At 39.9% G+C, this 14,638-nt stretch overlaps 1 protein-coding gene across 1 annotated transcript in view; it reads right to left on the bottom strand.

Annotated features, from left to right (window-relative positions):
* Positions 1-14,638, bottom strand: part of SCARF2 (scavenger receptor class F member 2) — a 401,315-nt gene that overhangs the window by 14,676 nt on the left and 372,001 nt on the right. The window contains exon 10 of the mRNA XM_053702070.1: positions 1,123-1,275. Coding sequence (XP_053558045.1) covers positions 1,123-1,275 — 153 coding nt within the window. The remainder of the gene's footprint in view (positions 1-1,122; positions 1,276-14,638) is intronic.

The following is a 14,638-nucleotide window of genomic DNA, read 5'->3' as shown; positions in this document are numbered from 1 at the left end:
GCTCAGTCCTGGCCTGTGTTTTTAAATGTGTTAATGAATATTGTGGCAGACTTTAGTATAAAGTGTTTTTGGGGTTTTGTTTTTATGATTGTGGGCTTTGTAACTGTACACTAACAGGAGGAGGTTGTCCTTCTTAGCCAATCGCAATTTGTTCCTAGAAATAAGATGTAAACAAACATGCAGCTTGTTACTTACAAAATCAATTGAAATAGTTTAAACTTTATCTTGTCACACAATAAAATCTTTTTGTTTCAATATTTATTATAGATATGTTTTGCAATTTGTTGTACCTTTCAGTCATGGTGGGTATTATTCTTATCTTTTACATGATGTAAAATGTCTAAATCTATATTGATATTTAGCAATTTGCATTGTGTCTAAATTTTACATGATCTAGAGGTTAGCAGTCAGGGTTACTTTTTGAATCTATATCTTCTGAATGTATATCCTGTTTAATTGGCATGTCATGCAAAAATATATATATTTTTTCTTGTTATTGATAGCTTATTGATACCTAATGTTATCTTACAAATAAATAGTTTTTTCATTTTTGTACTCTGCTAGGCCACACAAATAAAAGCTATTTTGAGATGTCAGACACACAAAGTCAGAGGAAGTTACAATTAGGGTTCCCAGTTGTCCTTCATAAAAGTACCAGGCAAACTTTCAATGACTGGGCAAGAATGGAGGGGGAGGTCACACAATGCCCCCCCCCCAAAAAAAAAAAAGTTCTACCTTAGAACCCACTCTGATCCCACCATGTATATTTTTTTCACTACTGAGTAGTAATTTTACCCCTTGACTGTCAGTAACATACAAATACATTTTTTACTTCTTTGACTGACTGTAATAGACGTAAACAGAAGGGATTTGACCCCCTCAGTTGTCCCTCACTTCTTCCCATAATTGTAATGCTTTCAAGCCCTTTACATTTAGCTGACACTCAGTGACATTTAGGTGTCCTGTATTTTTGTGTATATTTTACTAGACAGCCTAATAAATTAATGGACTGTCAGGTTGAATACTGGACACCTGGCAACCCTAGTTACACTTTGTTCTTGACCGTCATAAAATGCTTATCCTGGAAAAAAAATAACAAGCATGTTAACTTGTCAGTCTTACCTTCATGAGGCACACAGTATACTGGCCCATCATCAGTGGTATCAAAAGAAGAGAATGAGCCGTGAGAGGACCAGGAAGGAGATGGCTGCTCTACAACTGATGGTGGTTCAATAAAGCTGCAGTTAAATGTATTCTCCATGTCATGGTGAGCAACTGAAATGATAATAATGCAAATTTTAATACAAGTGAGAATAATATATTTATAAAGTGTAGGGGTCAATCACAATCCTTTTTTTTTTACAAATTCCCCATGGACATGAATAATTTTACATTAAAGATTATTTTTTAAAATACTTACCTATTCTTTATTGGAACAGACAGGCGATCCTCCGCCCGCTTCTCCTGCTGTAGTTAGCACAGCGATGATGAATCCGGCTTCCTACAATCGTTGCGTGCCTCACGAGCTGGATGCCAAAGGGGGCACAGAAAGATTGGAGGAAGCCGGATTTGTCATCGCTGTGCTAACTACAGCCGCAGAAGCGGGTTGTAGGATCGCCGGTCTCCTTTCCATAAAGACAATGGTATGTATTTTAAGAAAGAAGCTTCAATGTAAAGTTTAATTAATGAAAGTGCCCCTGTTTTAAGAGTATTTTTAGATACCGGGCACTTATTCATTAAACTTTACATTCACTTTAACAATTCTGGGCAATTATGTCCCATTGTTGCTGAACAGAAAGTGGCAGATACATAGAATTTTACATTAATCAGCTGTCTCAAATATTTCCAATAGACCACATTGTTGATTGAAAAGGAGTATAACTTTTGTGAGATGAAGGCACTGACAAGTTAATTTCTGGTATCCAGTTTGAAGAAGTATAGCATCAGATAAAATGCATTTGAGGGGGACACTGTGGCCCTCCGGCCTTATGGTAAATAAGCTTGTTATAAACAAATAACATTACATTTATTTATCATTACAAACAGTATGCCCTAACTGGTACATAATGAAGTACAGTATATTGGTAAAAGATTAAAGGGACAGTTTACTCAAAATTTTTCTCCCCTTTAATTTGTTCCCAATGATCCACTTTACCTGCTGGAGTGTATTAAATTGTTTACAAGTAGCTCCTTTACCCTTATATTGGCATTTGAAATAGTTAATTTAGCATGTGGTATCCCCACCTAATCTGAAAGTTTGTGGCCGCGCGTACCAGCTATAGATAAGCTTTGTAAACACAGCCAGCAGAAGAAATTACACTCCCAGTGTGATAAAGCAGAGATAAGGTAATACAATGTTGATTTTCCATTGTTCTCTCAAAGTATTGGTGATTGTTTTATGGACAGGTATATGTGCACAATGTGATACAGTAATGAGATCTGATTATACCTACAAGCTCAACCTATTTTATTAGGCTGTGGCTTCAAAACACAAAATCAGAGCTTTAATATACAGAAATAAACCATAAAAAGCTAATTTTCATACATTTTTTACTCTGCAGTTGGTAAAAAAAGCAATTGTAAACACATTAAGGGAAAAACTATTTTACAGTATACTGTCCCTTTAAGACCGCTGCTCCATAACCTGTCCGCCTGCTTTGAGGCCGTGGACAGAAATCAACCCGATCGAATACGATCGGGTTGATGGACACCCCATGCTAGCAGCCGATTGGCCGCTAATCTGCAGGGGGTGGCATTGCACCAGAACTACTGGTGCAATGATAAGTGCCGAGAGTGTATGCTGTCTGCATTTATCGATGTGCAGCAGACATGATCTGCTATATCGAATCATGTCCGCTTGCACAATCATAAATATGCCCCATTATCTGGAACACAACACCAAAATTCCAATTTTGTTCACTTTATTCTTCATTATGGATGTATACTTGTATAATGTTTAACATTGTTTATTATTGCCAAACCGGAAGTGACATCACACTTCCGGTTGGCAGATAACAGCTCACATTTTTAAACGCTTTAGCTATACACAGAGTGAGGAAGGGGGAGTTTGCACATCCCACTATGCACAGGGATTTAAGCAATGTATTTTTGCCTTTTTGTTTGTTCTGAAGAATGGGACGTTTTGATCCCCGAAAAGTAAAAAAATTCTGAAAGTTTGTTGGTAAATCCTAAGAGTGCTTTTTTTTTATTCATATATATATATTTATATACACACACAGACATACACACAGAGGTAGCCCTTGACAGTTCAATGTACACCGTTTCACAATAATGCCGTGTCGGGTAGCACGCTGTAGGTCTAACGTAGTGTTGGGCTAGCGCACATTAAGAATTAGCTTTAAGGCGCGTTACATAGAAATTATTGAAAAAAATATTAGTAATAATTATTAATAATTACTGTAATATATTTTTTTAATATTTTAGTACATCTATATTAATTTACATTAATTATTAAAAATGTTCAATATTTTATATTTAATAAATACACCTTAATATAACTCATGTTGGGTAAGGGCACATGAAGAATTAGTGTACTCTAGTCAGGTTTGCGCACATAATACATAATCTTTACTTCTGGCAATTTTATCACTTGAGCAAAAGCGCTAAATAGAGTGTCACTTGTAATCTAGCCCTGTGTGTCTGCAAAGAAAATGTGTCTATTTTATAAAAATGACTTTTTAGAGTGTCTCTGGAGCCATGACCCCCCCTTTCAGAACTTACCCCTCTTATCAGCACTTATCAGCTCTGAAGCGTTGTTTTGGACAGCAAACACATGATGCGCTACATCATGTGTGACGTCAGTGCACCCTACTGAGCTCCTGCACAACTGCGTTTGGCCAGTTGTAGAGCTTGGATTGCTGCATCATTATATGGTAAATGATGGGGGGAGTATGAGTATAAGAACTCTGTCACAAGTTTGAAGTGGGGTAATGGTGGTTTTATAAAGACACATTTATAAAATGTTATGCTCTCCTTCTGTTATCCCTTTAATTTCAGAGACTGAGAAAGAATTGAAGGCTTGCTCCCTGTACATTATAAGTGAATACAGTATTGTACAGGCACCGTAGAGTTTTTTTTTCTGTTTTCTTAAAGTGACAGCACGAATGAAATTGCAGAAAAAAACATTTAAGGAATCTAAAAGGGCTTAGTTTGACGATACATACTGTGTTGTGTTTTTCTTATACTTGTTATAATGCTTTGTAGCATTCATTTCAAAGCTTTAATTATAATGTATTATGTTACTTTTTTTTACTATGTTACTAATTTTCAGAGCTGCCTGGAACATAACTCCTTCACTTCCCAATGACACATAATATACTGAGGTTCAAAGATTACATTGACTAGTATAATGTTTAATGTGTGAACATTTCACTAAGAATTAGTGAATTAGATTACAAGCGGCACACTATTTAGTGCTTTTGCTTGAAACATTTAACGCACGTGGGTTAGCTCGCGTATTACAAGTTAAAAGTAAATAGTTTGCACTTGTGCAGTCAAATTTACTTTCAGCTTGTAATACCCACCCATGAAACGTGGGCGTGATATTTCAATATCGGGCGCACCAACATTAGCGCGCCACTTGTAATCTAGCCCTAAATGAGGAAAAAATAAATAAAACTTACTGAAAAATCAAATATTTTTCCTCTAAAGTTGCCAGAATAGATAAAAATCATTAAGAACAGTCTGAAAGATCTAAAACAAGGACACATGGCTACTATAATGTTGCTATTTCACTGAATCTACGGCTTTCCTTTATCCCTTTCATGCAACTTTTCATGGTACGGTCTCTTCTAAAGACATAAACTGTTGGCTACTGAGGCTCATTTCTCTGAAGACAAGCTACAAGTGATTGTTTGTGTAGCCTTTACCCAACTTAAAAGCTGCTACTGTCTGCCAGTGCATGCTGTTGGAAGCTTATGAATATGTTAAACAGAATGGATATACAAAGGACAACTTAGAAGCCAGAAAGTAATATCTAAAACATTGTCTTTGTTCTGTATGAAGGTGTTTGTTTCCATGACGTTTCATCAAAGTAAAAATACTTGGGCATCTTAAAATACTGTCTAAACAATCTCATTTCTGTCTTCCTTACTGAATTTTAAAGATGACATCGTAACCTAGTTCATTCTAGTCACTTCTTTTTTTCAAGCAGCAATGCGCAAAAGTAATTTGCTAGTGTACAAACATATATGTGTGTGTTTGTGTGTATATAAAATAATATATATGGCACATTTTCTGCATTTTCCTGGGTACCGCTAAAAAACTACTGCAAAGGGACACATATTGCTCTTGGACTGCAAACTGGCCACTAGTTTTTATTAGTTTTTTTTATTGTTCGGTGAAAAAACATGTAATGGTTGCTAAGATTTGATGGTTTCATATCCATAATTTTGAGATATTTCAAGCATGTTCAGTAGAAACAAACAACTGAAAAAGTAAGCAAAGAAATGCTCAGTAGTGATTTGTAAGCAGGAGTGTGTGGGAGCTTTAGTCCCAGGTATTGGTCTATAGGTCTATAGCAGCTTGGAGATCAGTGAGTAAACATCCACACACTTTAAACATCCACACAAACACAATACACACTCATAGGTGTGAGCACAGTGTGCGCCAGATGTGCCCAAGCACACCCTAATGCCGCCGACACTAAACTAAGCTGAACGATACAACCCTATGATTTTCCCAATGCACCGCTGTCACCTAGGCCACTTGCAACTTTTAATACTTGCAAGCCCCTCTCCAATCAATCTCCTGGAAGCAAAAGGGAAAGTGCAGACGTGGTCACTAGCATGAGTAGCCCTGTCCAGGCACCACCCACCTGCCTGCTGGACTAGGACACAATTAACTCACTGCCATTGTGCTTTCATTTCCGCATGACATGATGGTAGTCTCCATCTCGTGCACAGTTTTTTGTATGATGTCAACAGCTTCAGCAGCACAAGGGGCAATATCTTAGTGCCCCTGGCAGTTAGCTTCTCTCTGCACTGCAGCAGGCAGCCTGTACAGGCAGGGGCTTGGAACGACTGCTTTTAGTCCTCATGTAGAGGGTTTGAGTTCTCTGGTTAACAATGTATACTAGTCCTGGGTGCCTGGTTCTAACTACTAGGAAATGTTGGTATTATGGGGTCTATTTATAATAGTGTGGACGGACATGATACGATGTAGCGTATCATGTCCGCCGCACATTGATAAATGCCGAAAGCATATGCTGTCTGCTTTTATCATTGCACCAGCAGTTCTTGTGAAATCTGCTGTGCACACTACACACACTACCACCCACATACACCACACAAACACTACAAGCACACACTACATAGCGGGCTATAGTCACAAACACTACACACATCACAGAGAAGCTACACCACACAAACACTACACACATCACAGAGAAGCTACACCACACAAACACTACACACACTACCACCCACATACACCACACAAACACTACAAGAACACACTACATAGCGGGCTATAGTCACAAACACTACACACATCACAGAGAAGCTACACCACACAAACACTACACACATGCATACCTAACACATTTTAATATTTTTTATTTGTGAATTTATTAAATATTGTATTATTTCATGGTTGTTGACTTATTCAATGTCGTTTATTCCTTTTGAAAAAAAATAACAACTACAGATAGAAGAAGAAATATATAGCAATACCTATTCTATCTATCTATCTATCTATCTATCTATCTATCTATCTATCTATCTATCGATCTGTTTTTTAAATAAAAGATAAACATTAATCATAATAATAATATCAAGCTGTAATGATTGAGGTACTTGATGTAATTTGTTACACATGACACAGTAATATACATGTGCATAGCTTTGCAGCTTTCTGTTTTGGAGATTAAAATCCTTCATTCAGCTTTACATACTACAATACTCAGAGGTTGTAAGACTATTTTACAGGGTGGGGGGATATTATTTTTCCTTAACAAAGCCTGTTTAAACATTCTGTTTCAGCAATGGTTTAATGCCAGCTCCTTGGTTAAATAATCTAGTGCACCTGTAAGTTCTGATGCTCTTGTACACTGGAAACCAGACAAAGGTGGTCTACATTAGGGGGCAGGGGGCGCACTCATGTCACACAACTCTTGGCATACGTCTTACAGATGACATATAGATATTGCCAGACTTGTTTTTCTAGAGCTGTTGCCAAACATAGCCTTTGCAGTGGATCTGGGAAAGGTGTCACCCAGAGTTTGTTATTGGATGAAATCTGTTATTTCTGTGCAACATTTCTCAGCTTAGAATTTTGATTTATAAATCTGGACATTTGTTAAGCTTTGATAAAATAGTGTTAATTACAATGACTGTAACTGAACCAGCTTCTCATATAAAATTGATACCAACGCTTGATAATTTGGAAGAAGATAGAAACAAATGAGAAAATCTGTGTTTCATCTAAGGACATACATATTTTTTCTTCCTGAAATGGTCATAGCAGACATCAATGCAGTATAGCCAATGAATCGTGAATGTAAATACATCACATCAGATGTAAAACATGATGTCAATTCTTTATGCTCACTCTTCTCATTTGTTAATAATAATAAGTTAATAAAAGGATTTAAAAATGAATACACCTAATTTACGGCTAGATTTGGAGTTTTGTCGGTAACGACCCGAAAAACTAACGCCGGCTTTTTTCTGGCTGCACCATAAAAATAACTCTGGTATTGAGAGTCCACAGAATGGCTGCGTTAGGCTCCAAAAAAACAGAATTTATGCTTACCTGATAAATTACTTTCTCCAACGGTGTGTCCGGTCCACGGCGTCATCCTTACTTGTGGGAATATCTCTTCCCCAACAGGAAATGGCAAAGAGTCCCAGCAAAGCTGGCCATATAGTCCCTCCTAGGCTCCGCCCACCCTAGTCATTCGACCGACGGACAGGAGGAAAAATATAGGAGAAACCATATGGTACTGTGGTGACTGTAGTTAGAGAAAATAATTCATCAGACCTGATTAAAAAACCAGGACGGGCCATGGACCGGACACACCGTTGGAGAAAGTAATTTATCAGGTAAGCATAAATTCTGTTTTCTCCAAGATTGGTGTGTCCGGTCCACGGCGTCATCCTTACTTGTGGGAACCAATACCAAAGCTTTAGGACACGGATGAAGGGAGGGAGAAAATCAGGTTACCTAAACGGAAGGCACCACGGCTTGCAAAACCTTTCTCCCAAAAATAGCCTCCGAAGAAGCAAAAGTATCAAATTTGTAAAATTTGGCAAAAGTGTGCAGTGAAGACCAAGTCGCTGCCTTACATATCTGGTCAACAGAAGCCTCGTTCTTGAAGGCCCATGTGGAAGCCACAGCCCTAGTGGAGTGAGCTGTGATTCTTTCAGGAGGCTGCCGTCCGGCAGTCTCATAAGCCAATCGGATGATGCTTTTAAGCCAAAAGGAAAGAGAGGTAGAAGTCGCTTTTTGAACTCTCCTTTTACCAGAATAGACAACAAACAAAGAAGATGTTTGTCTGAAATCTTTTGTAGCCTCTAAATAGAATTTTAGAGCACGGACTACGTCCAAATTGTGTAACAAACGTTCCTTCTTTGAAACTGGATTCGGACATAAAGAAGGTACAACTATCTCCTGGTTAATATTCTTGTTAGAAACAACCTTTGGAAGAAAACCAGGCTTAGTACGCAAAACCACCTTATCTGCATGGAACACCAGATAGGGCGGAGAACACTGCAGAGCAGATAACTCTGAAACTCTTCTAGCAGAAGAAATAGCAACCAAAAACAAAACTTTCCAAGATAGTAACTTAATATCTATGGAATGTAAAGGTTCAAACGGAACCCCTTGAAGAAATGAAAGAACTAGATTTAGACTCCAGGGAGGAGTCAAAGGTCTGTAAACAGGCTTGATCCTAACCAGAGCCTGAACAAATGCTTGAACATCTGGCACAGCTGCCAGTCTTTTGTGTAGTAAGACAGATAAAGCAGAGATCTGTCCCTTTAGAGAACTTGCAGATAATCCTTTCTCCAAACCTTCTTGTAGAAAGGAGAGAATCTTAGGAATTTTTATCTTATTCCATGGGAATCCTTTGGATTCACACCAACAGATATATCTTTTCCATATTTTATGGTAAATCTTTCTAGTTACCGTTTTTCTGGCCTGAACCAGAGTATCTATCACAGAATCTGAAAACCCACGCTTTGATAGAATCAAGCGTTCAATCTCCAAGCCGTCAGCTGGAGGGAGACCAGATTTGGATGTTCGAATGGACCCTGAACAAGAAGGTCCTGTCTCAAAGGTAGCTTCCATGGTGGAACCAATGACATATTCACCAGGTCTGCATACCAAGTCCTGCGTGGCCACGCAGGAGCTATCAAGATCACCGAGGCCCTCTCCTGTTTGATCCTGGCTACCAGCCTGGGAATGAGAGGAAACGGTGGAAATACATAAGCTAGGTTGAAGGTCCAAGGTGCTACTAGTGCATCTACTAGAGTCGCCTTGGGATCCCTGGATCTGGACCCGTAGCAAGGAACCTTGAAGTTCTGACGAGACGCCATCAGATCCATGTCTGGAATGCCCCATAATTGAGTTAGTTGGGAAAAGATCTCCGGTTGGAGTTCCCACTCCCCCGGATGGAATGTCTGACGACTCAGATAATCCGCTTCCCAGTTTTCCACACCTGGGATGTGGATCGCAGATAGGTGGCAGGAGTGATCCTCCGCCCATTGAATTATTTTGGTCACTTCTTTCATCGCCAGGGAACTCCTTGTTCCCCCCTGATGATTGATATACGCAACGGTCGTCATGTTGTCTGATTGGAATCTTATGAATCTGTATAGTCCCCATTCCACTGTTTGAGCATGCACAGTTGTAATGGTCTTAGATGAATTCGTACAAAAGGAACTATGTCCATTGCTGCAACCATCAACCCTACTACTTCCATGCACTGCGCTATGGAAGGACGTGGAACAGAATGAAGAACTTGACAAGTGCTTAGAAGTTTTGACTTTCTGACCTCTGTCAGAAAAATCCTAATTTCTAAGGAATCTATTATTGTTCCCAAGAAGGGAACTCTTGTTGACGGAGACAGAGAACTTTTTTCTATGTTCACCTTCCATCCGTGTGATCTGAGAAAGGCCAGAACAATGTCTGTATGAGCCTTTGCTGTTGACAGGGACGACGCTTGTATTAGAATGTCGTCCAAGTATGGTACTACTGCAATGCCCCTCGGTCTTAGAACCGCTAGAAGGGACCCGAGTACCTTTGTGAAAATCCTTGGAGCAGTGGCTAACCCGAATGGGAGGGCCACAAACTGGTAATGTTTGTCCAGAAAGGCGAACCTTAGTAACTGATGATGTTCTTTGTGGATAGGAATATGTAGGTACGCATCCTTTAGATCCACGGTAGTCATAAATTGACCTTCCTGGATAGTGGGTAGAATCGTTCGAATGGTTTCCATCTTGAACGATGGTACCCTGAGAAATTTGTTTAGGATCTTCAAATCCAAAATCGGTCTGAAAGTTCCCTCTTTTTTGGGAACTACGAACAGATTTGAATAAAATCCCATTCCTTGTTCCTTTATTGGAACTGGGTGTATCACTCCCATCTTTAACAGGTCTTCTACACAATGTAAGAACGCCTGTCTCTTTATTTGGTTTAAGGATAAGTGAGACATGTGGAACCTTCCCCTTGGGGGTAGTTCCCTGAATTCCAGAAGATAACCCTGAGAAACTATTTCTAGCGCTCAGGGATCCTGAACATCTCTTGCCCAAGCCTGAGCAAAGAGAGAGAGTCTGCCCCCTACCAGATCCGGTCCCGGATCGGGGGCTACTCCTTCATGCTGTTTTGTTAGCAGCGGCAGGCTTCTTGGCCTGCTTACCCTTGTTCCAGCCTTGCATCGGTTTCCAGGCTGGTTTGGGTTGTGAGGCATTACCCTCTTGCTTAGAGGATGCAGAATTAGAGGCCGGTCCGTTCCTGAAATTGCGAAAGGAACGAAAATTAGACTTATTCTTGGCCTTGAAAGGCCTATCTTGTGGAAGGGCGTGGCCCTTTCCCCCAGTGATGTCTGAGATAATCTCTTTCAATTCTGGTCCAAATAGAGTTTTACCTTTGAAAGGGATGTTAAGCAATTTTGTCTTGGATGACACATCCGCTGACCAAGACTTTAGCCAAAGCGCTCTGCGCGCCACAATTGCAAACCCTGAATTTTTCGCCGCTAATCTAGCTAATTGCAAAGCGGCATCTAAAATAAAAGAGTTAGCCAACTTAAGTGCGTGAACTCTGTCCATAACCTCCTCATATGGAGTCTCTCTACTGAGCGACTTTTCTAGTTCTTCGAACCAGAACCACGCTGCTGTAGTGACAGGAACAATGCACGAAATGGGTTGTAGAAGGTAACCTTGCTGTACAAAAATCTTTTTAAGCAAACCCTCCAATTTTTTATCCATAGGATCTTTGAAAGCACAACTATCCTCGATAGGAATAGTAGTGCGCTTGTTTAGAGTAGAAACTGCCCCCTCGACCTTAGGGACTGTCTGCCATAAGTCCTTTCTGGGGTCGACCATAGGAAATAATTTCTTAAATATAGGGGGGGGGGGGACAAAAGGTATGCCGGGCTTTTCCCACTCCTTATTCACTATGTCCGCCACCCGCTTGGGTATAGGAAAAGCGTTGGGGTGCACCGGAACCTCTAGGAACTTGTCCATCTTGCATAATTTCTCTGGAATGACCAAGTTGTCACAATCATCCAGAGTAGATAACACCTCCTTAAGCAGTGCGCGGAGATGTTCTAATTTAAATTTAAATGTCACAACATCAGGTTCAGCTTGTTGAGAAATTTTTCCTGAATCTGAAATTTCCCCATCTGACAAAACCTCCCTCATGGCCACTTCAGATTGGTGTGAGGGTATGACAGAACAATTATCATCAGCGCCCTCCTGCTCTTCAGTGTTTAAAACAGAGCAATCGCGCTTTCTCTGATATATAGGCATTTTGGATAAAATATTTGCTATGGAGTTATCCATTACAGCCGTCAATTGTTGCATGGTAATAAGCATTGGCGCGCTAGATGTACTAGGGGCCTCCTGCGTGGGCAAAACTGGTGTAGACACAGTAGGAGATGGATGATCTATTGTATTTATTTGTAGGAATTGTATTTAATTAATTTATTGATAGTGTAGTGTTAGGTTAATTGTAGGTAATTGTAGGTAGTTTATTTAATTAATTTATTGATAGTGTAGTGTTAGGTTTAATTGTAACTTAGGTTAGTATTTATTTTACAGGTAATTTTGTAATTATTTTAACTATTTTAGCTATTTATTGTACCTGGTTAAAATAAATACAAAGTTACCTGTAAAATAAATATAAATCCTAAAATAGCTATAATATAATTATAATTTATATTGTAGCTATATTAGGATTTATTTTACAGGTAAGTATTTATCTTTAAATAGGAATAATTTATTTAATAAGAGTTAATTAATTTCGTTAGATGTAAATTATATTTAATTTAGGGGGGTGTTAGTGTTAGGGTTAGACTTAGCTTTAGGGGTTAATACATTTATTAGAGTAGAGGTGAGCTCCAGTCGGCAGATTAGGGGTTAATAATTGAAGTTAGGTGTCGGCGATGTTAGGGAGGGCAGATTAGGGGTTAATACTATTTATTATAGGGTTAGTGAGGCGGATTAGGGGTTAATAACTTTATTATGGTAGCGCTCAGGTCCGGTCGGCAGATTAGGGGTTAATAAGTGTAGGCAGGTGGAGGCGACGTTGAGGGGGGGCAGATTAGGGGTTAATAAATATAATATAGGGGTCGGCGGTGTTAGGGGCAGCAGATTAGGGGTACATAAGGATAACGTAGGTGGCGGCGCTTTGCGGTCGGCAGATTAGGGGTTAATAAGTGTAGGCAGATGGAGGCGACGTTGAGGGGGGCAGAATAGGGGTTAATAAATATAATACAGGGGTCGGCGGTGTTAGGGGGAGCAGATTAGGGGTACATAAGGATAACGTAGGTGGCGGTCGGCAGATTAGGGGTTAAAAAATTTATTCGAGTGTCGGCGATGTGGGGGGACCTCGGTTTAGGGGTACATAGGTAGTTTATGGGTGTTAGTGTACTTTAGAGTACAGTAGTTAAGAGCTTTAGAAACCGGCGTTAGCCCAGAAAGCTCTTAACTACTGACTTTTTTCCTGCGGCTGGAGTTTTGTCGTTAGATGTCTAACGCTCACTTCAGAAACGACTCTAAATACCGGAGTTAGAAAAATCCCATTGAAAAGATAGGATACGCAATTGACGTAAAGGGGATCTGCGGTATGGAAAAGTCGCGGCTGAAAAGTGAGCGTTAGACCCTATTTTGAGTGACTCCAAATACCGGCGGTAGCCTAAAACCAGCGTTAGGAGCCTCTAACGCTGGTTTTCACGGCTAACGCCAAACTCCAAATCTAGGTCTAAGTTATGCTACAAAATATTTTTAGTTGGCACTAATATCCCCATAGCGCTTGGTTATTGGTGACCACATTTAGCCACCAATAAGCAAACGTAACCTAGGTTCTGAACAAAAAATGGTCCGGCTCCTAAATTTTACATTCCTGCTTTTTAAATAAAGATTGCAAGAGAATGAAGAAAAAGTTGTAATAGCAGTAAATTAGAAAGGTGTTTAAAATTGCATGCTCTATTTGTCTCATTAAATAAAAAATTTGGGTTTAGTATCCCTTTAAGTGCTATATGAGCTTTATGTAATTCAGATTTTTTATTTGTGGCAAAAGTAGTAGGTGACATTAAAGAAACATGTTCAGTTCCAGATCAGCAAAGCATTTCTGGTCCATAGGTGACTTTACCTATGTGTTTAACCCCACCTGCAATAATAAAATTCTCTAGCATTGAGCATTTTATCACTATGGGGGGTAGTTATCAAGCCGTCTACTTTTCTGGCTTCGCCGGCCCAATACGTCCGCCTAAGCTCGCCTACCTTCGCCGCCGCGGACCTTGAATACGTTCGCCTAAGTTATCAAATAAAGCTGTCAAAAAGCCGCGGGGCGATGAGCAGCGGACTGTGACAGTTATCACTCATCCGATCTCGCTGCCCTTCGGCTTTTTCCCAGCTTTATTGCTAGCCTGTCACTAAGCACTCACACTAAACTACACTGTTCTACCCCCTATACCGGCGCCCCCGGAGGCCCCCGCAACTAAATAAAGTTACTAACCCCTAAACCGCCGCTCCTAGACCCTGCCGCAAGTCTTATAAATGTATTAACCCCTAAACCGCCGCTCCCGGACACCGCTGCCACCTACATTATACCTAGTAACCCCTATCCTGCCCCCCCTATACCGTCGCCCTCTATTATAAAATTATTAACCCCTATCCTGCTGATCCCGCACCTCTCCGCAACTAAATAAATAGTTTAACCCCTAAACCGCCGCTCCATGAACCCGCCGCAACCTATATTAAACCTATTAACCCCTATCCTGCCCCCCCTACACCGTCGCCACCTATAATAAATTTATTAACCCCTATCCTGCCCCCCACTACGCCGCCGCCACTGTAATAAAATGATTAACCCCTAAACCTAAGTCTAACCCTAACCATAACGCCCCCCTAACTTAAATATTAATTAAATAAATCTAAATAAATTAACTCTTATT

This window comes from Bombina bombina, chromosome 2, assembly GCF_027579735.1.
Source record: "Bombina bombina isolate aBomBom1 chromosome 2, aBomBom1.pri, whole genome shotgun sequence".
NCBI lineage: Eukaryota > Metazoa > Chordata > Amphibia > Anura > Bombinatoridae > Bombina > Bombina bombina.
The sequence above is the reverse complement of the archived record's forward strand: the minus strand, read 5'-3'. Positions and strand labels throughout refer to the sequence as shown.